This window comes from Spea bombifrons, chromosome 2, assembly GCF_027358695.1.
Source record: "Spea bombifrons isolate aSpeBom1 chromosome 2, aSpeBom1.2.pri, whole genome shotgun sequence".
Taxonomy (NCBI): domain Eukaryota; kingdom Metazoa; phylum Chordata; class Amphibia; order Anura; family Pelobatidae; genus Spea; species Spea bombifrons.
In genome coordinates, this window is record NC_071088.1 from 134544375 (window position 1) to 134569281 (window position 24907).

At 37.9% G+C, this 24907-nt stretch overlaps 1 protein-coding gene across 1 annotated transcript in view; it reads left to right on the forward strand.

Annotated features, from left to right (window-relative positions):
• The window catches only part of DLG2 (discs large MAGUK scaffold protein 2), a 320377-nt gene that overhangs the window by 126779 nt on the left and 168691 nt on the right, over positions 1-24907 (forward strand). The window contains exons 3-7 of the mRNA XM_053456582.1: positions 9814-9897; positions 14643-14693; positions 19576-19700; positions 23303-23472; positions 24239-24375. Of these exons, the coding sequence (XP_053312557.1) occupies positions 9814-9897; positions 14643-14693; positions 19576-19700; positions 23303-23472; positions 24239-24375 (567 nt within the window). The remainder of the gene's footprint in view (positions 1-9813; positions 9898-14642; positions 14694-19575; positions 19701-23302; positions 23473-24238; positions 24376-24907) is intronic.

Genomic DNA, 24907 nt, shown 5'->3' on the forward strand with positions numbered 1-24907 from the left:
TAATGTTTCCCCCCCTCCTCTTAATTAGACAATTATACACTAAACGGTTTAGCGTGCACAGATGATACAGTGGAGGGAACTTTAGCTATTATATTTGCAAAAAAATAACTTGATTTTTTTTAACTCATAGAAATTTGTACAGCAAGGTTTAATTTTGAGAGAAACCATCAACCAATTGAAACAATTAACATTTTGAAATTATTACCAAACAAGAAATATATACCCTATTTTTTTCTGTATTTATAGATGTAATATAATGGTGTAATGGTATATTTTTTAGGGATTTAGGCTTTTGTGGGCAGTGGGATAAAGTCACAAAAACACAAAAAAGGATGCTTCAAATTATAAGTCTATAAGTCAGACTCCCCAGTGTCTAGTGGGGGCAGCCAGTGAATGTGTGTGCGATGCCCGTGGACAACCTCCACTTCCGCCGGAGCTTCTATGACTGAGCACCGTCGTAGAAACCCCAGTGGAAGCTCCGGGAAGCAGCAGAGGTTGTCTGTGCGAGGAACACTCAGGTCCCCCGCTTCTAACACATCAACTTTGGGGACGAAATGTTCATTTACTGCCTAATATATCCCACCCACTGACAGGTGACCTGATAAGATTTTTAGTGGAATTCGCTTCACCTGTCAGGGGTTATATTGTTCAGGCTGATCGGGGTATATTAAAGTACTACGAAAATACTTTAATATACCTTTTTTTTGGTAGGGCTGCCCCTTTAATATCTAGCACTGGTCTGTTGTATGAGGACCGAGGCTAAACATGACTCGGTAAAAGCGTCTTTCATTATCTTTGACATTTGTTTTATTAAACAGTTTTGTACATCTGATCTTTATCACTTAAAGTTTTGCAAGCAGCACTCTGACAGCAGGAACCATCATAGTAATTAAAGTTGTTATATGTTTTATATTTCTCCTGCATCGGGGCTTCTTTATATTATGAACATACAAGTCCTGTTTTCCATAGACGTGTTGGAAACATTGCGTAACACGAACGAAGGTAATTTAAGAATATGTACAATAATAATATAATCTTTTGCCCTGGAACGCACCGCAAATAATCCGTCTGATTATATGCTCAGAAAAGAAAGGACATCAGCTGGATCGTAACCATGCCCCAGTGATTTGTTGCCCTCGGGGAGTAAATGCAAAGAATTTGGCGGACGGCAAATCAGAATTTTCTATGGATTCTTCCGTAAAACAAACACAAAACTGAATAAACACAGTGATGTGATTGCCGTGATCAGATCGCAGCTGTCCACATTTATTGTTACTGTAAGGCAGATGGCTAAAGTCCTTAATCTGCTGCGTTAGATAACAGACAGTTAATGCAGGTTATGAAATACCAAATTTGTTATTTTGAAACTGGATGTTTGTGTTTTGTATCATTGTATCAAATGCATTGGTCCTCATCTACAACTTAATTCTTCTTAGTGTTACCATTGTTGGTAATATTTTATGGTTCTCATCTCAGGTATACACTTTCATTTAATGATTGTGGAACTTTACAAACACAGCATTCCATATTCCATTCCCAATGTCCAGCATAGTTATCCCATTGCCCTGCTTTTGTGGGCAGTGACGATTATAGGGATCCAATGATCTCCCCCTGACCTGCTCAGGGAACTTTAAAATCAAAGGAGGCCTGTGCCATTGGAACACAGATCTTCCTTGCTGGTCCCATATGTCCAACTTGTGAGCCTCTGTAGCTGATCACCACAAGTTGGCTCTTCGGCAAGACGGGTGGTGGCCCCACCTTCAGCTCCATCCACTCCTGCATACAGCTCCACAAATTTTGACACCTGAAATTTTGGGGGCATGGGCGTCTGGAGGGGGCTACTGGAGCAGCAGCAGGGGAGGGAGAGACAGCAGGTTAACAAGACAGAACATGAATCAGCAAAACAAAAGTTTAATTCTATACGCCCTCTGCTTTTAGAGTGACTTGATCTGCTCTCTCACTCTAGCTGGTCTCCTACCTTCCCTCTAGCAGTTGCTCCTTCACAGCCACAGAGTCCCATCCGGGCAGAGAGACAGTTTGCAGGCTGCAGACTCAAGGTCGTTTATTTCACAGCTAGGGCAGTCGCTACTCCAGCTGTTTACACTACATTTCCCAGCCAGTCTGGTATTATTATTATTCTTTATTTCTAAAGCGCCAACAGATTCCGCAGCGGTGTACAAGGTGAAAAGGTTACATATAATGACAGGTACAATACAACAATTTACATACAGATACAAGAGGAATTGGGGGTATGCTAAGCATCATGGGAAAGTGAGTACTGAGCAACTAGAGTGACACTGAACATCATAAAAAATGTACCAGCAGCACCTCCACTGCTAAATGTTACTACAACTGCTGCAAAAATACCAAGTGTCCTATTTTGGCTCCAAGCTTTTATGTCCATTTTTTAGGACCCACTTTTTGGTAATACCTTAGAACGTTTGCTGTTCATCACATAATAATATTCAGACAACCATTATGCTGGGGGAACTCCATGGGCATTCCAATTATAGACTGGGGTTCTGATGGCCTACCCTATACACTAATGTTTTGTTTACAATAATTCAGAAAACACTTAAGGCATAAATATTGGGGATTCCATCACACTATATGACAATATATTGCTTAGCGCCACTACCTCAAAGTACCCCAGGTTTGGGGAGTACGGTTTATTTTTCATGACTATATTGCTTACTAAGGAGTTGAATCAGTAGGACTGATAATCTCATGCAATTTAGCTTTTTTGTTGTTGACAGCAGCTCCCATGATTTAAAGTCAGCTATTACTGCCTGAACACCATATGAATTGTAGACTGGGGTAGTTGTGTCTAATCTGTACCACCCCAGCTATTGTAAACTAAAGTTCTCATGGTGCACAGCTACATGCTGGTCTGTTAGCTTTATGTTTCCTGTTATATGTCATATGTTTTCCTATTAATGGGTAACTAACAGTTGCCTACCAGGAACCCCCTTTCCTGAGCCAACAAAGCCAGACAATAAGGTATTGGGGTAGGAGAGAATACCCCCCCTTGGAAAAAAATGATATTTCATGGTTGTGGGATTTATTTACTAAACCAGGTGTTTGCAGGTAGATAGGTGAGTTGAGACAGTTTATCTTCTTATAGACCATATTTGATAAGGCCAGTCTCATGGCTAATATTTGACAGACCCCTAGCACAGCTGCCCAGGAGCTGTCACCCCTCTGGACCTGCCTACCAAGGCCTAGGCCCAGTTTGACTAGGCAAGAATATGTCACTGGGTGAAGTAACTTTCTAGGAGCTAAGGATATTTATTTTCAGTAGTCACATTCTCATACAATAACTTGTTAAGCCTGATCTCACCCTGTCCAATTCTTCGTAGGTCCTCGAAAGCTGCGGTTGGATCCAGAGCCGGCCTTAAGTGTTCTGGCGCCCTGTACAGACTACTCCTCTGGCGCCCCCTTCTCACCGCCCCACCCTGCCCCTTCTCACCGCCCCCCCGCCCCTTCTCACCGCCCCCCGCCCCTTCTCACCACCCCCCCGCCCCTTCTCAACGCCCCCCCGCCCCTTCTCACCGCCCCTCTGCCCCTTCTCACCGCCCCTCTCTAGATACAGAAATTGTCTAGAAACTTCTAAAGCAGTAAGCTTTATGTAATAGTAATGTAATTAGCATAGCACACAACTTTACCACAGGGGGGTAATTTGAATGGTAAACTGGCCCCCGTTGAACAACTTATATTATATGATATATATATATATATATATTAATATACTTATTAAATCTAAATTGATATCTATTAAGCTGAAACTCATCGCTGGCTGCAGTAGATGCCAAATCCCAGTTTTCCTTTGTTCTACTTTTCCTTTTTTCACTTTAAGCCCGTTATCCGCTGTTCACATCACCCAAATTAAATTACCGTCCAGTGGTTTCACTGATAAATGCCTTTTGACATCGGACTCGCAGTCATTACGCTTGCACAGAACACATGGCATTATGATCGTTTCGGTCTCGCTGCTAAGAAATGTTTTCCGTAGCCTTCAGAAATGAATATTCTTTGTGCATAAAATTATCTTTCCTAGAAATGTGGGGGGGGGGGGGTCCTGGCCCTTGCGGCAAATAATCATGTTTAGATTATTAAGATATTTAAGCACCACAAATGTCCGGAATAGAACAACCTTATATTATATCGCAGCCTTTTGGCAGATGAAGAGCATAGAATTGTCTAGTATCCCAGCTGTGCGGAGCATTGATTGCGTCTGCCTAAAGCGGGGATGCTGTCAAGTTGTTCTCCGAGTTGACTCATCTATTGACAAAGAGCTAGGAGCCAGCAGATACTGCTGTGCAGTTCTGATCTCCCAGCTTCCACGTTGCTTCCCATCGTCCAAAACAGCCGTGCAAGCATTCTCTGCAACCAAAGGACTCCTTTCTCAAGATCTGTGAAGGGGGATTCACCTGTATCGTGCCAACGCGTTCACTATGTAAGGAGAAATAAACACTTTAAAAGACCACAGCGTGGAATACGTCGATGATGTGCGATTCCAACTGTGCCTGTGGTTGGCAAAAGCCACCTCCGGGACTTTATTACAATACCCAACACGTAGCAAATTTGCTACCCATGGAATCGCCGCACAACAGGAGTAAGTTTGCTGGTCATTGGGGCAGCGTCCAGAAAAACGGTAACCAGTCAACAAAAAAAAACAAAGGATCTGGAAGGGGATGGTGTTCGGAATGTACCTGTTCACAAGGCTGGTTCAGCTCACTCCAGGTGAGTATAGATTGTCTACACAGTATTAAATAGATTTTTTGATGAAAAGTTACAATGAATTTTTTTTCATTTATAATGTATGTACATGCTCACTTTCTACATATGGTTAGTATGTATTTTTTATATTTTTTATAATATTTAGTTATCTTTTGCTTACAATATTCTAAAAACTGACTTTGATTGCGTAAACTGCATTAATTAAACTAATCTAATATTGATGGAAGAGGGAAAAATAGGAAATATTTTGTTGAAAACAGCCAGCGTGGAACCATTAGAAAGAATCTTTGAAACTTTTTATGGTACCTTGTGTTTTTGTTTTGTTTTGTGTTTTTTTTAACATATATTCAAGTATATTAAAAATAAGCTTAAGTATATTAAATTAGCAGCCGCTATAATTGTGTTTACGTTCATTTATGTTTTCAATTTATTTCTAGATTAAAAAACTACAATGAAATGAAAATTTAATTTTCAGAGATTGTTGTATAGTATAGACAAAATATAAGTGTTACTTCTTTTGCTACATGGAAAAACAAACCTGGCAACTATCAGAGCTTAATATTTGTAACTTGACCCAAAGCATGGTTCTATAAAATCACAATTGTTTGACACATACCATAAAATGAACATTCTAACCAAAACCCTTTTTAGAATGTTAATGCAACAATATACTCAATAGAAAAAACATATACATGCTTTAATAAACGAAAAAAATACTTAAAATATTTAACTTAAATACTTAAAATATACCAAACACCTTTAACAAAAGAAAAACTACCACCTATAGATTATAAGGTAGAGAAGAATTTAGAATAATCGTAATTATTCCACAAAGTTACCATGTGTAAAGCATTTTACGGACATATTTTCTTTATGCTGGCATGCAAATCCCAATAAATCAAATATGTAATTAAACCAGAGTGAGTTGTGCAGAGTTTGGCCTCTGGTAGATAGAACGGACTCAATTCAGTGACCCGTCAAAAATCTAGACTTTTGCTGATAATGAAGCTTGCACGATAAACCCACACGTAAGCAAGTCAACTCCCAGGAATCTAATCCAAAAAACTCTCGTAATCATACCACAGCATTTCACCACCATGCTTCTGATGCAGGGGTCGACACATTGGGAAGAGCCAGCCCAAAAATGTAGCAGCCATTTTTTGAAATCATGTTTTTATTTTCATAAATGTAAAGTTTTGCTCATATCCCCCCCTCCCTTCTGTTTAAGGCAATGCTCCACCATAAGTCCTCTTATTATACATATACAGCATATCATAATTAAGAAATGTGTCCTATTCTAAAGATAGAGATAGCACACAAAATATATGTAATACATAATAGAAAGTTTTTTTTTATATAGTATGGCTCAATACACAAAATATTTTGCAAATGTTTATTTCATAAAGAACTGATAAATATAAATGGATTGATGCTTTCAGTAAATTAACAAGCCAATAAACTAAAATATTAAATTATTGGTTAATCAAGTCAATAATTGGAGAAAAATAAATTCAATATTCATTAAATAACGTTGATGCACTAATACATTATTAAAAAATAAACGAAGCAACATGAATCTACCTGGAATGGATCTTACTATGACTGCCACTTCCGTGTATCCTCGGTGCTTGCACACGTGACGTGATGCTGCTTGACCCCATGCAGCCTGCATTGTCTCCGGCCCCCCATCTCTATATCCCAGGTGCCACTAACCCAAAGGCTCACCCCTGACACTCATGCTAACACCATACAGTAACACAACACCGTATAGTAACACACATACATGCTAACACCATACACTTAATACCACAAGGTTACACATACATGCTAACATCACGCATTCGCAAATATGCTAACACCGTACACAAAAATACACTTGCAGTAACAGACCCGCTAACACCACATGCTATTGTACACACATGCTAACACCATACACGAGTACACACCCTCTATATGCTGACATACACACTAATGCTAAGGCCATATGATAACACCCACACCACCATATCCAAATACATGCATTTATACACATGCACACACTACCCAACAACATGCAACGTGCTGCTCAGGGGCTAAAACATATTGCAAGGAATTCTGAAAACAGATAATCGCAATCAACTGAGGCCAGTAATTCACATTTATTGTCTATTTTGTAAAAAAAAAACATATTACTCAAGTAAAACCACTTGTGTGTTACCAAAGACTAGATTACTGCTTCTGCATAATTTGTCTTTAGAGAAGCAGACAGAATCTAATGAGATTACTTAACCAAATACCAGGCTGTTTGTAAAATGCTTTCATTACAAAACAAAAAAAGGAGCCCTAATCAATTGTAAAACTGTTTGGTTTTTTTTTAAATGCAGATGATTCTCCATTTAGATATTCTTATGCTTGATACCCAGTCTTTATTTTTTTTAATGTTAGATCTACAGATCTCAGTAAAATGCCCCTGGAACTCCAATTAGTTACTTTGTAACGCAAAACATAACTTCAGAAAATAAGATAGAAAAATAGAGTAGATAGCGCAGTTTAGAGTCATTTTTGAAAATCCTACATTTTTTGCAGTGTATTGTCTGTTTAAGAAAAGATTAAAGGGTTAAACAATAGACAATTTGTCACAGCCTTCTTTGCCCTTATTCATTACAGGACATGGAGACAAAAAGAAAAATTAGCTACAGGAATTCTTAATATATTAATATAATAATAATACTAAAAGCCATGTTGGTCACAGTTCCCCTTTAAGGCTGATTTTTGTTTTTCGAAATTTTCAGAAATACCAATTCCACGATTATGTAACTCTTAATTAAAGCGGTTTGCAATTACAGAAAAAATGACGCACATATATTATCGTGTGATTATGTTTTTACTGTGTCGCGCTCTGATTTTTGGAAAGCCCCGATCATCTAAAAGACAAGGAAATGGGCTTCTTTGACAAATGTTTAGTTATAATTGCCATTTCTGCTATAAAAACCACAGAATATAATTATCGTTCGTTATTCTCTATAGCCTTGTAAAATTAAGAAAATAAAAATATAAGTATGCGTGATTTGTATTTTTCTACAGTTTTTTGGATATTAAGAAGGGAAACATGAGTTTATATTTTACAAAAATAAGCCCATTAGAAATGTGCAGAATACTGTTCCATTGCAATTTGTGTTATTTGTAGCCCGATAAAAAAAAAAGCAACCAAGTATTGTAAAATTCCAAATCGCTGATCATAGAAACATAATTTGACAGAACGTAAGAATCTTTCACTGCATTTTATTGACGCCAAGACTGAAAATATATTTAACAAAATGCAAAGTGAGTGAAGAAAAATCTAAGCCAGATCCATTTTTATTGTGACCGTCCTCTGCCTTCAAAACCGCATCAATTCTTCTAGGTACACTCGCACACAGTTTAAGAAACCAGGTTGTTCTAAACATCTCGGAGAACTAAGCGCTGTTCTTCTGTGGATTAAGGCAGTCTCAGTCACGTCTCTCTCTTCATGCAACCTCAAACCCAATGATGTTGAGTTCAGGGCTCTGTGGAGTTCGTACCATCACGTCCAGGACTTCTTGTTCTTCGTGATGCTGAAGTTACTTCTTAATAAACTTTGGCTGTATGTTTGGGGCCAGTCGGATGCCTCCTTGATGGTTCTGCATGATGGATAATTATCTGCCTGTACTTCTCAGCACTGAGGAGACCATTCATTCCGACCGAATCCCCAACTCCTTTGGCAGAAATACAGCGCCAAACCTGCAAGGAACCTTTACCATGCGTCACCGTTGCCTGCAAACACTTTCTTGTACCTCTTTTCAGCCTTTTCGGCGAACAAACTGCCTTATGCTACATCCAAATATTTCAAATTTTGACTCATCAGTCCAGGGCACCTGCTGCTATTTTTCTTCACCCCAGTTCCTGTGTAGTCATTAATAGTTGAGCCGCTTGGCCTCGTTTTCACAACAGAGTTATAGCTTTTTGGCCGCACGTCTTCCATGAAGACCACTTCTGATGAGACTTCTCTGGACAGTAGATGAGTGTACCAGGGTCACATTATTTTCTGCCAATGCTAAGCTATTAGTACTGCTAGACATCGTATGGTTGCGAAGGGAAGTAAGCATGATAGGTCTTTAATCCGCTGCATTAAGTTTCCTTAACCAACCACTGCGTCGATGATCCTCAACATTGCCCGTTTCTTTGTGCTTCTTCAAAAGAGATTGGAAAGCACACCTTGAAGCCCCGGTCTGCCTTGAAATTTCTGCCTGGTAGAGGCGTTGCTGGCGCAGTATAACCACGTTGTGTCTTGTTGCTGTGCTCAGTCTTGTGAGTTTGGATGTTCCTCACACCAAATATTGATTGGATTTAGATTTTTCTTCTGTTCACTTTGCATTTTGTGAAATGATAGAAAGAAACTTAATATGTCTATTTTTCAAAGCATTGTAAATTTTTTCGCACCTATCAAAGGAAGCGCAATGCTAATAACTCCAATAAAGAAATGATTAATAAAAAATCTGGGTTTTATCTTTTACCATTAAAGACTAAACAATCTGACAAAGTACAAAAGAGAAGCATATGTCAGAGGAAGAGAAAGATAGCTCAAACTCTAAATTAGGCAAATCAAAAACAATGGAGAGAGTTAAAACAAAACAAAAAACCAAAAAACTAGAAAGAGATTGTCAATGTTTTAAAACCTTATTTTCGAGGAAAAATTATGTTGGAAATGTTTCATTTCACTTATGGCTGTAAGAACGAAGGGTGAGAGAAACCAGAATTTGGTGCGTGTTAAAATAAACGTGATATTATATCTGTAAGTGGAACCCCCACCATTTTTGTTACTGGTATCGGATTAAAATATATATAAATTGCACTAAAAAAATGAAAATAAATTAAAAAGAACAGTTCTAGAAATCAGATGAAACCACATATTTGTCGGTGTTAATCTACATCAGTGTATGCATTACTGGGTTTTATGCTCAAGGTGAAAATATTGTTTAATACGCAGCAGTGGACTCTTGATGTACAGCAATGTTTTGCAGTTCTTACTTATTAAATCTAGACTTATTTAATGTGATATTCTGTTTTTTTTTCCAGGCAAGTCCTGCACCAATAATTGTGAATACAGACACTCTGGATACTATTCCTTACGTCAGCTACACCCCATTTCATGAAAATGCAGTAAGTAATATTACGCTGTACAGTTAATAATTTTCAAACATTTGTCTGGATTTTTTTTTATAGATTTGTAGAAAACAAAACCATAGCTGGTACTCAAAACTAAAATATTTTATTTCCAATATTATATTTGGCTGCACATAAAATTATCCTGAACATCGTTTGGAAATTTCTAGTTTGTTCTAGAGTTTTCTGCCTCAGAAGCTAGAATGGGTGGAGCCATAAAGAGGGGCGGGGTCAGCATCGGTCAGATAATAAAGGCAAGAATCTTCAGAACGCGAAGGAGGGCAGCTGCAGGGCTGCAGCTTCTATCTCTGATCACTTTAATATGCATTCTTCTTTAGTGGGGTAATCAGGGACAGGAACGTGTTCCTTTAGATCTACACAGTCATTTGTTTAGATATTTATAGAAATTCAGAATTTTAACATGATTTACCATTTTTTTTTATTTTTTTATGTATCAGCTGTGGTAATTTACTTCACCGAAATATTACCACCCATGGTAATAGTTATAGTTTGCTATGCATTAGTCAAAGCAAATATTTAAATGTATAATTAAAATTAGTTTTATAGTCTAAACACGGTACATTTTTTTATTTTATACATTTTTGTCAAATGAAATGTAACCTTTTGGCATTCACAATTAAATTTGATTAGAAGTAATGTCGGTTTTAGTGTGTATTTACTGCTTGTTAATTAGCCTAGGAGCTAAAAGTTAAGGAATCTTTCTAAACAAATCATTAATTATAATGGTTTGACTAAACTATATTATTGTTGTATAGCTGCGTAAGATATCGTTATCAGGCCAGGGTTGGCCATGGAACGGGTTTAGTTGGAGTATCGCCTACATCCGATTTTGCCCTGCTCGCTCTCCTAAGCTTCGACTTGACTTGTGAAGCCTCAGCGTCATTTTAGACACCTCGATGGGGACTATAAATATGGCTTCCAAAAGCAATACCCACAATCGTCTCCATTCTTTGACAGAATCCTGTTTGATGTCATGCTTGGCCAGCCATATGTAAAGTTTTTAATCTTTTTACTGTCTGTAACAAACAGCATAAAGATGAAGGTTGGAATGTTTTAGTTAACATTGTGTTTGACCCATACATTTGCTAGCAAAATGGTGACTTATCAGTGCACTAAAATCAGTGCCCTGTATAGTAACATTTATGTGTGTTTGACCCATACATTTGCTAGTAAAATACATACATAGTAATAGTAACATAGTAATTAAGGTTGATAGAAGTCCACCAACCCTTCTATGGATCCTTCCTTTTTTTGATACAAAAGAAGGCAAAAAAAAACCCCAATTAAGTTGTTTTTCAAATTTTGCCACTTGGGGGGAAATTGACTCCAAAAGGCAATCAGATTTTTCCTTGGGTCAATAAGCTCTAAAATAGTAAATAGTATGTTCTGCTTTTTACCCCTTTTGAAGGCACCCATTGTATTTGATGAAACCCCTTCTCTTGGCAGTGAATTCCATACCTTTATTGCCCTCTCTGTAAAAAATCTCTTCCTTTGTCTATGAAATCCCCGCTCTTCCTGCTTCTTGTTCTTTGCACATTTCGGTTAATGAACAGGTCACTGGAGAGCTCTTTATATCGGCCCCGCACATATTTCTACAATGTTATAATATCCCCGCTACGCCGTTTTTCCAGCATATATAAATGCAACTTTGTTCGTCTCTCTTCATAACCAATTACATGAACATATATTAGTGTAGGTCAAAATCAGTGTGAAGGGGCAAAGGGGGGGGCAGTGAGAAGGGGATGGGGGGGCAGAGGTAGTCCGCACAGGGCGCCAGAACACTTGTACATGTTAATAGTTTGTATCACATACCACACAATGAGCTTTACCCTGTATCGTCAAGATCCTAATATCTTTTCTACCAAGCAAATTCTATCCAAAATACTACAAAGTTGTGTAAATGAAGCCGTTGATAGCTGTGTAGCGCCTCATTAAACGTATTCAAGAGCCGCTGAGTATCAATCATCCCGCATATAGCATGGCAGAGCGGCTCCGCCGATTCCTGAAACAGCTTATTAGTGCTGGGATACGCCAGAACTGAACCGTGTTAGGTGTTACGATGTCAGCTAACTGGGCGAACGCCCTGGCTCGTTAAATGTTACTTTTCACGGTCTGCTTAAATAATTGTACATTGTCCCATTTAAGCCTTTGTCGAGTAAGGCATCTTGACACTTGTCATAAGGCCCACCTGGTGAGTTATTGATGTACACCTAAGATTCATTTAAAGAAAAGTGAACAGAATGGGAGCGTTGGATTCATTTTCAGTGACTCTAATAATTAGACAGACTTTTTTTTGCCTGGGGATGTAATGCATATCTGAGACGTCCAACTGTCTGTCATAGGGATTAGCGTGTGCCACGGGAGGATTTCATGTGGCATATCAGTCGCCAGAGAATCTAACTTGATTATGCAATTTTTTTTTTTTTTTTTTTTAGTAGTTCCAATCCTAATTGTGCTTTATCTTTACAAAATACCCTATTGTGCATTTATTTTGTGACAATTTCATATTGTATCATGGGAGGATCTTGGCTAAGTCAACGATACTCGTGAAGGCAAAAACAGATTCAGACTTTGCTTGCTTTATGTAGCTAATGAATTACATTTCAAAGAGCAGTCCATTTGCCGCCCCCGTTTGATTATACTGGCAGCATGAAGAATGAGTTTTAATAACTCCATTTTCTATCAGTGAGCTTTAGGTTTGCTGCCCCTTTAAACCCCCATGGATCGTGACAAATGTATTTACACCTAAGCATATTGGGCCTACGACCCCACTCCGAGAAGGTGAACAGGTACCATACCACAAGGGAGCATCGACCTCTTGCCACTCTGTCCCTCAAAGGCCAGTGTTTTGCACAATTTTCAGTAGCCATAGTGCAAAAGTGGAATTATATGAGGCACAGAGCAGTCTCACTCATGAAGAAACTCACCCTTACCCCTTTTTCTTTCTTTGGGGAGCAGCCTGAGATCAGACCTCGAACACCACCAACCAGTGATACTGTAAATCTATGGATAATTATAATTCCATAACTGTTTCAAGTAGGAATGAGCTGAATGCGAGTATTTTTCTAGATGAAGGTTGGATAAGTAGCCCAGCAGCACGACTTGGACAACCCTTGGAAATCAGAAAATTTCAACCCAATGACCAGTTTGGGTCATGTATGTCATACAGAACACCAACCCTGGTCTAAGATGTGTTGGCTGCAGACCATGTTCCTGTCCACGTTTCTCTCGATCTGAAATAACGGGTCAAAAAGACGCTACCCACGGTGGTCAAGATCTACGTCGCCCACATTTTGTAATTGGCTTATGTGGAACAGACACAAGGATTTATGATAATTTAAAGTCACATGTTGGCTCTTTCTCTGTATTACAAATGCATTAAAGTGCCTGGATCATATTTATGTATAGCAATACACTTTATTGGAACGTTCCGTTAAAAATTAATTATGGCTTAATTGCATTAAGCAACGTGATATCTTCCCTGCAGTTATGCGTTTTATTGAATGCGGTTGTAATCTTCAAATACAGAAATCAGCAATTTTTTAAGAATTAATCTCTTGTGGGAAAGTTAATTTTAATATCCAGCACTTTTGTGATTGTTTTAAAGTTTATGCATAATTCTAAAGATCATTGTCATCTCTTAAATCAGTGTTTGTACGCTCATAATACTATTTTTAGGACAGCACCCTTGCTTTATTGGCCCGCTCACCAGGGGTGCCTGCTAGATCTTTAACACTTAATTTAGGGTGCGTACTTTTCTTTGTGACCCGTTCTGGGTTTGCCAGACAGTCTTGGTTGTCCCATGATTTGCTCTGTTTATTGGTACTGCTTGTAGCTTAGAAAGAAAGACACAAGGTATTCTATTGGTGGACCGTCCCATGATATCACACCACCACCTGCATATAGTGGGTGACGTCATGTGTGACGTCACATACACGATTGTCCCACAATGGCACACTAATATAATAATTTAGGTGATGGCGATTTTATAATGAGGTTGACTAGGATTAATAGCCACAGGGTTATTTTTAAAATGTAATTTGCTTTCAGCTTAACAGGGCTTCAGTGGACACTTATGAGGACTAATAGTAACTAGAGATAAAGTTCCATTAATGGACACCCAGTGACCCAACTTACCCCACCACTCTAACAACAAAAAATTAAAGGGACCATCCTATTCACTTTAATGCACATGATAGCCAAGTAATGTATGTGAATGCGTGTGAATGTGTGTGTGTGAATGCGTGTGTGTGAATGCGTGTGTGTGAATGCGTGTGTGTGAATGCGTGTGTGTGAATGCGTGTGTGTGAATGCGTGTGTGAATGTGTGTGTGTGAATGCGTGTGTGTCCCACCTGTTCTGCAGAATTCCCCTCTTTCACAGACATAACTTGGACAATTGTTTATAGGATATCCCTTTTGGTTTTGTTTTTACTTTTTGTTCAAAATAAAATGTTAACTTTTCTATTATTGATATTTGTGTTCTGTTATACGACTGAAAATCCTGAAATTAACAAACGAAAATCTTGAAATCCCAAGGTTAATGGAATGGCGTATTAAGGATTTTTACTTCTTTCTGTTTTTTCAGTGATAGAACATTGTATTTTATTTATTATGTTTACTTATCTCAGTTTTGTAAAGCCCTGGTTCTCAATATGGCTCAAAATATTGGTTTTCCTCTCTGTGGAAATGTATATGCTAATAGAATTATGTTTGTTTCTAGATCAACGGCTCAGAGATTGAATATGAATTTGAAGAAATTACATTGGAGCGGGTAAGTTTAAGAAAAGTAATGAGGTTTTGATACATTTTTTTTTTTTTTTTTTTTTACATAAGTTGATTTCTTAACTTTTAGCGTCCATGTTTGTTAATTAAGAATACAGGATTATTTTTCTATAGGTGGGATATTTTGCGAGATATATGTTAAGTGCAAAGTTTACTGAGTATATACAGTATATTTGTGTTGAGTGGAAAATTAATTGATTAATATCACCGTTTGCCAGGTTGAGTTAGTGTCCCAGATGAAAGCAGGAAAGCTTTCAGACACTTAATTGACGTTGACTTACCTGGGAATTTTCCCAGCTACGTCCACATGAATAAAGACGGGAGTTTCTTTGCTTCTCGCAAGTGTATGCCATGGGGGGGGGGCTAGGATATTGAGATTTATGAAAAAGAAATCAGGAGCTGAATGTTAGCAGCAGAGATAGTGAGGCGACATGAGTAGATGGCCAGATGATGACTTCTGTTTTTTGTGATCAATTAGTATTGATCATATGCATTATTTGAGTGCATCTTGGCTACGGCTTTCGGCAGCGGCAAATAACAATGGGGCAAAAGTGGCACTAACACAGCAGCAAGTTGCTGTTATGTCATTTAGAGATTTGTCTGCACAGCACACACAGTGGTTGATGTGAAGGCTGAGGTGCGTCTCATATGGGGCCATTTAGTCCATGGGGTCCGTCTCTTCCAGCAGGGGTATTTGCAGTGTCGTTGACAGACTCCATCTCTGGAGTATGATCGGTGATGGCAGAGGGAGCATCTTTATTTCTTTAGTGAGACAGGCCTCATTTATTTAGTGAGTAGGAGAGGGGACACTACGTGACTTGCTGCTTGTAAAGAAAAGGCAAGGCTCGGAGTCAATGCCAGGATCCCCCAACCAGCAGCCTGCAGTCACAGAAGCAGAGATACTCTTTACAGTAAAGGGTTATGGATCTACGTGCATGGATGTCAGTATGCGGTGCTGTGTCTCTTAAATGGAGTCATAGTGAATACCAGTGAAGTACCAGAAGAAAAGCAGTAACTCAGTTTCTGTGACATCCATCTAAGGATTACTCTTCATGCTCTGATTTGGTTGTATTTGGACATTCACTTAGCTGTGAAACAGTTCATGCAATTTTTTGGGAACAAAACCTTGCTTTACATAGGAATCCCCCATACCTTTGTCTGAGGTCCCCTTCCTTTGCCCTTTAAACATGATTCCTGGGGATATAACCGACTTTCCAATCCCAAGCCGGCTCCTGCTGTAACTTGTGTGGTTTATAAAGCAGTGTTGCCCCAGGGTCCCACCTCATCTTGTTTCATCATTTATTGTTTTGTCATTTTTTAGAACATTTTATCTTTAGCTTAGAAGCTTTTTAGAATACTGAAAAATAATAAAGACTTTCATAATAATATTTCCAAAAACAAATTCAATGGATCCTCCGTGCCTTTTAAAAATGAAATGTTAGTCTAAATAATCATATTTTGATGACACAATCCAGTTGCAGTCTCAAAAATGCCCACAATCCCATCCAGCACACGGACATAACATCAATGACTACTGAATTATTGTTATCCTTGGACGGCGAGATTACAAAGTATCTGACTTCCTCGTAACTTTAATTATCTGTAGGTTTCTGGATATAAGTGAAAATCTATAAGTAGTCATTTAGGCTGAAAATACGTCTTTTTTGTAACGTGCTCGATCTCTGACTTGGGACATTAATAATTATCGCAATGCCTTTCCTGGTTCAGGCTTTAATGGTTCAGGAGACTGTTCTGATACAATGTAACAGTTTGCCACTTCCTGCACTCCCATAGGTGCCTATTGTCATAATTTTCAGGCTTTGCCCCGCAGAGCTGCCCTAATCTCCCGCTTTTACTGGCAGCGGGGATCACGGGACAGTCAGAAAGATCCTCACCATCCTCCATACTGTGACTAGATAGAGGTCCGTGTGGCCACCTTGCTATCCACTGACGCTGAGGTGGCCAGAAGGGCAAGATAGGCAGATGGTCCATCTAACCACCCCATGACCACAGCCTATCCCACCCAGGCAAAAGGTTTGTAATTTTCCTCCATGGCAATAGGTATTTCACTGATACACCTAGGATTTGAGATGCCATGTTACTTCTTTAAACACATTGTTCCAACACCGTATTCTTTCAGATTCTATAAGTCAAAAAGTGTTTTATTTCCCATACAAAACAATGTTTTATTTGTGAGTCATTAGAAATGGCATCCTTGCCGCATTAAAACTCATTAGGGGCGCATTCAGCACCAAATCATATCGCAGCGATTCACAGGAGAGTTGTTTAAAAGCTGCGAGATATTTCACGCATAACCATAAAATCCCACAAGCCCGACTTGGTTTATCTTCCGCTTAAAACGAACCCACGCTAATCACTTTCATAATTCATTTTAACATCTTCATTACGTGGAATTCATATTTATATTTCTAATGTCTGTAATCTATGTTACTCATTAAGAATCAATAGTATATAATAATAATGGAGCCGGCTTGATTTCAAGCATTTACACTGCGCATAGGGAACCATTCTAGGGCAAATTGGTAAAAGTAAAGCATCAGCACAAACATTCCAGTTGCTATAGTGATTGCAATGCTTTGCACCAGAATAATGTTTTTAACCTAACCCCAAAACCACTAGTACCAGAGGAATAAGCTTTGCATTAAAAAGGACAGTATACTGCAAACTGGACCTTCTCTGAGATTTACCTAATGGTTCCCTCATGTTATCTTTTTTTGACCTGTGACATAGCTGGGGAGTAACAGACTCCTTTTCTTTTAGATTTTCAAGTTTTATTTAGTTAATTTTAAGGTTATTTTAATACGCACTTTGTTTCCTGTTTTTACGCAGTGTTTGTTCAGCTGTAATTTAAAAATGATTTATCGTTCTTATGGAAATGTTATAGACTTTTGGTAAACTCGCATCTACACAAATTTATCTGCAACCTCACACCACCAACCCCTCTTTGCTTCCTCCATTGCTGGTCTTTAACATCACTATGCATAATGAGGGGCCATCCTTAGTGAGCCTCTCAACTTCTTGAAGGTCTTCTGATGGCCCAGCTTTACAAAACATGAAGCAAACGCAGACAACTGTTTTTGGAACAGTTTGGACAGTCAAAAGAACTAGGAACATTGTTTCTAATGTTGGATTAGAAATTCAGAACAGTAGTTGGACCAGAACCTTTAAGTATGCATCAAGCAGGGCCAGCTTAATTTCACTCGTTGTAGATCCAAAGTGAGATGGTCCTTCTTGATGCATAGTGAGAACATCCAGATGAAACGTTCAGCTGCCCTGCTAACTCCCATAGTAGTGTACTATTAGTTTGCATACTCTCTATGGCTTTCATGGAGTCACTCTCAAAGGTCTAGAGTAGGCGGTGGTGATTCTCAAAAGAAAATTTTAAGAATAAAAATATAAAACAATAAGTGAATTGTAAAAAAACAAAAAAAAGATTATTAATCTCTTAAAAAAAAAAAAAAGACACTTAAAGTATGTGCAGAACTTACATTGTAAGCAGATTGATCACCATAACTAATATGGGGCCCCTAAATTCATTTAAATCAGGGCCCATAGAAACTGAGACACCTCTTCTCCCTGGTATTTAACCGAGACAATAACCACAGAAGCTTAAAGTATGTGCAGGACTTATATTATTGTATAAAAATGTTTCTTTTCAAGGCAAATATACATCTACGCCATGCTAATATTACCAGGGCCTTTTAAAAGCATCCCAGACTTTTCAAGAGTTAATTTTTTTTTAATTTATTTATTTATTTATTTTTAACACTGGGCACAGTTTATCCTTTTTTTTTCAGGGAAATCATTAAGTATCATTTACCCAGCTGGCAATTAGGAAATGTGTCCAGTAAATAGGTTATTGTATTTTAAATAATGGACCCCATAAGCACCCGCTAATGAAAAACTCCGCTTTACTTTAATAGCAAAGTCTGCAGCTACTAAAAAAAAAAAAAAAAAAAAAAAAAAAAGGTCAGATTTATCGATTGATTCTTAACAGAATAAACAGAGCTTGGAAAATATCACTTTCAGTAGTTTTTACTTTGTTTGCCAAAATCAACCGTTTCAATTTCGGTAGACGCCGCTCCCATCCATTCTCGGCAAAAATCAATGCCGCGGGATTATTTGTTTTGTTAAAGGAGAATTTAGAACAAAAATGATGTGGCTTTTGAGATTGATTTACAGAATTGCATCTCCCTGCCCACTTAAGGAAGACAAATGAAGCTTTATTTGGGGTCATTTATTCAAAAACCAGGGTAAAAATAAACCTGAAATATGGATTTTCAGTTCCCTTTGTCCTTAAAGACAAGGCTTATCTATAAACCATTGAAAGCATAAATCAGACGATCCAATTTAGTCCTGCATCATGAAAATTATTACACTAAGTTATTTTACTAGCTTATTATTTTCTAAACATAAATGTGGCCCATTTTTTAAAAGTCAAGAAGAGGGGGGGCAGATTGGAGGAGAGAAAGGATTATAAAATAAATAATCCATTATCTACTAGTTATGGCTGTACCCCATAGGTCGTATGTCCAGCTTTGCTGATGGGGTAAGTACAGCCAAGTGGGCTGGTAAGATTGCGGCCCTTACAAAAACAAAAATACTAGAAATATGTATTTTATGACCCAAGAAATTCTTTGCGATTATGGTGTTGAGTGTTATTGTACCCATTGACATCACACAGCCCAGTATTGGATCCTAACTGGTTTTAGAAATCATTGTTTTTATACATTTGATTATTGGCATCTCAAATATTGCTTCTTATTCCTAAAATACTGATAAATCCATGTTTTAAAGAAACTGATGATATATCAATATTTTGTTTTTTTTTTCTTTCTTTTATTTCACAGGGTAATTCGGGATTGGGATTTAGTATCGCCGGCGGCATAGATAACCCGCACGTCGGCGACGACCCAGGGATATTCATTACAAAGATTATCCCCGGCGGAGCAGCAGCTGAAGATGGGAGACTCCGGTAAAGTGACCCCCAACTCGTCTATAACTAGATGGGGAAAAACATTTCAAACGCAAAATAGTCAAAGTCCATATTAACCCCACTTATTTTAGTGGATAGGATAATGGCACAATGTATTACATCTGAATAATGTATTTCTATTGAGATGTCTCTCATTTAGAAATTTGCAACAGAATTTCTCTAGTTGGTGACATAATACCTACAAACGAACTCAAAAGGTAGGAACTCAGGTTACAGAGACACAATTTCATATACAGCACCCCACCCCCATACAATAAAAAAATAACTTAAAAAAACATTTTATTGTATATGATTTTCTAAGTAACAGGCATAAGACTCGCCACCCTGCACCTGTTAATTGCCGGCCAAGATAAGATCCTAGGATCTAGATGACTTGTTCTCAGTGGTTTCTTCTCCACCAAGAGTTAACATATATGAGGCTTATTCATTAAAGCAGGAGTTTGGTTTTAAGTTATACATTTCATAATGCATTATAAAAGATCAACTCGGACAGCCTCGCCCCAGAATGATGGATGGGTTGAGCTGGCCCTTTACAGTGCATGGTTCAATAACTAAGCTGATCTTTAAGAAACGTGATTTATTATGCATGATCCAGGGCCAGCTCTTCTTGCAGGAGGAACTAACTGACCCTTCACAATGCATAGAGGTATCTGGGAGATGAAACCCTAACTCTTCTGCAAAATCCCCATTTAGTGAATAAATGCCAATATGAAAATGAGGATATTTTTGTTTTCTTCCCCTGTTTTTAGGCTTCAAAGTTTAATGCTCACACTTTTTTTTTTTTATCTTTTACATTAATAATCAGATGTGCATTTCTTTATCAAAGCTACTAATGAATATCTAGCAATTGACACGAATGTATGAAGAATGCAAATTATTTTTGTTTTAAAAATCTGTTATGTGCATTTATTCTGCCAAGAAAATAAATTCAGGCTAGGTAATTGCATTCAATGCCACACGGGCACCTCATTCTTTTTTTTTTTTTCTTCTGATAAAATAAATGTACAATCCGTATAACACGCGTTTGAGCATTTGGACGGTGTTTAGACACATCTCAGTGATTATTTCTTAAGGCTTAAATTATTTTGTTCTCAGAAATGAATAAAAGATGCAATTCGTATCTGTTTGTGAAAGCGAGAGAGGGGACACGGCCGAGATTTGATGAGATTATTATTACATAAATTCACTTCAAAAGAAAATATAGCCATTAAGGACCCCGAAATCTAGTATTTATTATTATATCATTTAATTACGTCTCCATGAAAGAGAACCCGATACCCGAGTAACACTAAACGATGTAAACATAGAATATACAAAACTCCATACCTTGTGCCAGAAGGACAGTTATCTAACGCAGAGTTAAAAATGTTGTTTGTGATCCCATCACATAACCGGACCATAATTAACCTGGCTGTTTCTTAATGATGGCCAAAGAAACTACATTTACAATTATTATTTCATATGATGTCACTCTTAACGCATAGAACTAGAATTAGCATAGCATTCGAAATAGTCCTTAATAAGAGTCTACAGGGTTCTCTGTATCACCACAGTCCAGTCATCAGCCGCCTATTTCTAATATGCTAATTAAAATACAAGGTTATTAGAAATCTGCCCCATTCGGCCCCCATCTAGTCTGCCCGTTTCTCCTGCTGTAAAGACTCAAGCCTTCATCAGTCGTTGGTCTCGTCTTAGATCCAGGAGCCGTACGCCTGTCCCATGCATCTTTAAATCCCCCTAGACTTGTGGCTTTTAGACCAAAGATGAGAACTATTAGACTACTTATCGACCTTGACAGGACTAACTACAAAAAGTCCATGCCATTAGAGGTCTAGCTTTGGGCTCCTACAGATTTCAGGCTTTGAGTGAAAATTAAAGGTTCAACATTTGGTTGTCACAAGTTTAGATTCAAGAATTCATATTCCATATTGTTTCTCTAGAACAGACGAGAAGTGCAACCGCTAAAACGGCTTCATACAGTAATATTGAACTTGAATGCTAGACATGTGTCGTGGCATGTCTATAGGATACATTTCTATATAATATATATATATATTTTATTATTTTTTATTATTTTTTATTTAACAAGAATGATTCATAAGGGCACACAAAAAAAAGAAAGTAAACAGATGCTCCACTTACAACAGTGCATACTCATTTTGGAAAACATCAGCTGTGTGGAGTCTGAGAGCCACGTCTTCATCCTACATCAGTGTCACGCCGCGCCCCTGGCTATGTGGAGATCTTTCCTCGGTGATTCAGTCCAACGACTCAAATTCTTTGACAAGTCAAATAGTTTTATGAACTAGAAACATTTTAACCAATTTGAACCGAAATTATCATTTTTTTTTAAATTAATGTCACTTGTCAAAAAAAGCTGTTTATGGGGAGTCTATTCACAAAGACACTCGTATGTCCTCGCCTGAAATGTCTGCTTTATTTATTTATTTAACTTAGGGTAAGGGGTGGCTCGCACCTCCAGAAAATTGGGAGTTGGATTATAGTTCTAAACAGTATTTGCTACTTGCAAGTAGCTCAAGGGTTAATTAATGCTGAGGGTTGTTTGGTATTTTTAACACACACATCAACTCGACTCGACTCTCCAGGAGGGTGGGGGCGTTTTTTTTTTAACTTTACACCCTTAACACCACAAGGTAGGTCTGGAGGGAACGGGAAGGGTACAGGATGGGCTCCATGTCCCCCTGAAGGAATTTATTGGGAGGCTTTTAACCCTCCTTGCCTCAGTGGGGAAAATCACTTTTGCAATCCCCCTGAACAAACGAAAAGGTTGAGGTGTGATTAAATATATATATATATATATATATATATATGTCACTTTTTTAAAATAAATGTACTTAAAGCTTAATATTGTGTCCTATGATGCAACATTCAAGGTGCTACTAGTAGAAAACTTAAGTTCTGTCAAAAAAAAAAAAAAAATATATATATATTTTGTTTTTCTTCATGTGAAAAAAAAAAGTGAAATTTTATTCACGGGAGTTGTGGTTAAAATGAAAGGAATGTAGAAAATGTTAAAAAATATTTACCCAGACCTCCTCTGGGACTCAAATGGTTAATTCAGACTGTGGATTGCTCAAGGTCAGATGTGACCTTTCAGTCAAATGAACCAGATGCACGATGGATGCCGTTATATTTCTCACTGCGCGTTTCAACCCACAAGTGGGGTAATTAACAGACCCAGACTCGTGGAATCCACCCGCAAAGCTAACCCGCATTTAACATACCTAGATCCAGGACCTAAGATTTGGAGAAGAGGAGCTCAGCTTCCCAACTCCATTCTTGATATCCTGAACTAGAAAGTAGATGTTGGGAATCAGAGAAAGTCATATGTCTCTAGGATTACAGACTCCATGTTTGCTATCGGCATATAAAATAATGTTTTGGTCTATAAAATATATTCAGTGGATCTGGGAAACTTGATGAAATTAAGAGTTTTAGCTGTAACTCATCTGGAACCTCACTGAGCTGCTTACAATATTGGATGTGACAGCGGTGTTACATTTCGTGTGTAATTCCGTTATTCAGTTCATTATAAAGGCGACATTTTATTTGCTTTCCAGGGTCAACGACTGCATTCTGCGAGTGAATGAAGTGGATGTTTCTGAAGTCTCACACAGCAGAGCGGTAGAAGCACTTAAAGAAGCTGGTTCTATTGTCCGACTCTATGTTCGTAGAAGAAGACCCATTCTGGAAACTGTGGTAGAAATCAAACTATTCAAAGGCCCGAAAGGTAACGTTAGCGTTCACCGTTCATTCGTGTGAATACAATGTTACAGAATGAGGATTCGTACGCATTTCAATCTGTGTTTGTTATCTATCCTGTGTCTCAACTGGACTTGACAATAAATAAAACTTGATTATGCAGAACATATTGTTACTGGAGAGGGTAAGTTAAGGTAAATGTTCAGGTTTTAAAAGCAATAAATAGAAAAAATGATTCTTGTTCCAGACAAACACAAGATTCCAAACTGTTGAAATGGAGCAGAAGATTCCCCTACTGTCCACAAAACTTGTGTCACCTTAAAGTGGAATAAATCATTCTTTCAGTTCAATGATGGTGTTTCTGTTAAGCTTTCACACTATTTCTAATAGATAAGGCATTTATGAAGTGTCTTGAACCTCCAATGTCTTGAACCTCCAATGTCTTGAACCTATGCCTACGATGCTGTTTATGACTATACCTTGTTTCCGTACTGCACAGTTGAATATTCTATACAAAATCTCACAATTCTTTTAATTTGAATAAAATGGGAGAGTTTTCATAACTATAACGTTGAAAAACAATCCAATATAAACTACTGTATCCAATACAAAAATACGTTTGTAGGGGAGTATGCTTCTCCAAGGCGATAACACGGTACAGTAAATGGTTAAATCAAACATTCTCAGAGTCTCACAGAAAACTGGTCCTTCATAACTTATAGTAAAGCAAGTACATTTCTACCCTCCAGCAAACACCAGAACACATTGGTTGATATTACATATTATATATTTAGGTTTGGGATTCAGTATTGCCGGAGGAGTTGGAAACCAACACATTCCTGGAGATAATAGTATTTACGTAACCAAAATAATTGATGGAGGGGCAGCACAAAAAGATGGTCGACTACAAGTTGGAGATCGGCTACTCATGGTGAGATAAACATTATTTGAAATCTTATAGAAAATATTATAGGGTCCACATGGTGAGAGGTCGAGATAAATGGATTTTACCACATCCTACAGCCATCGCCGGGACACATTCCTTTACAGTTGGATCATTAGCGATGAATGAATTTGCTCAGTGGATGTTGGTCTTTAACATAATATTGTACCAACCTTTCTATATATTTCTAGTCTACCACCCTGTATGTAAGACCACCAAATGGGGATCGTTTTGACATATGCAATACTCACACTTCATAGGTTTTGATGTTTTTAAGAATTTAAAATTAAGTATAATTTTCTTTTTTTTTATTGGTTTTCTGTTTGTCTTATGTTCTTTCGGACGAGACTCTAAGCCAATCATTTGTTGACATTTGATGGTTTTTATCTTTGGATCCTTTAAGTGAATGAGCTTGGGTGTTTCCAGCCCCCTCTGTATTGTTAAATATGTTGGCTATTTGCAGGACAAAGACAAATTGTTAGCGGTAAAAGGGATGCACCTCAGTCTTGTCTGGTCAGCT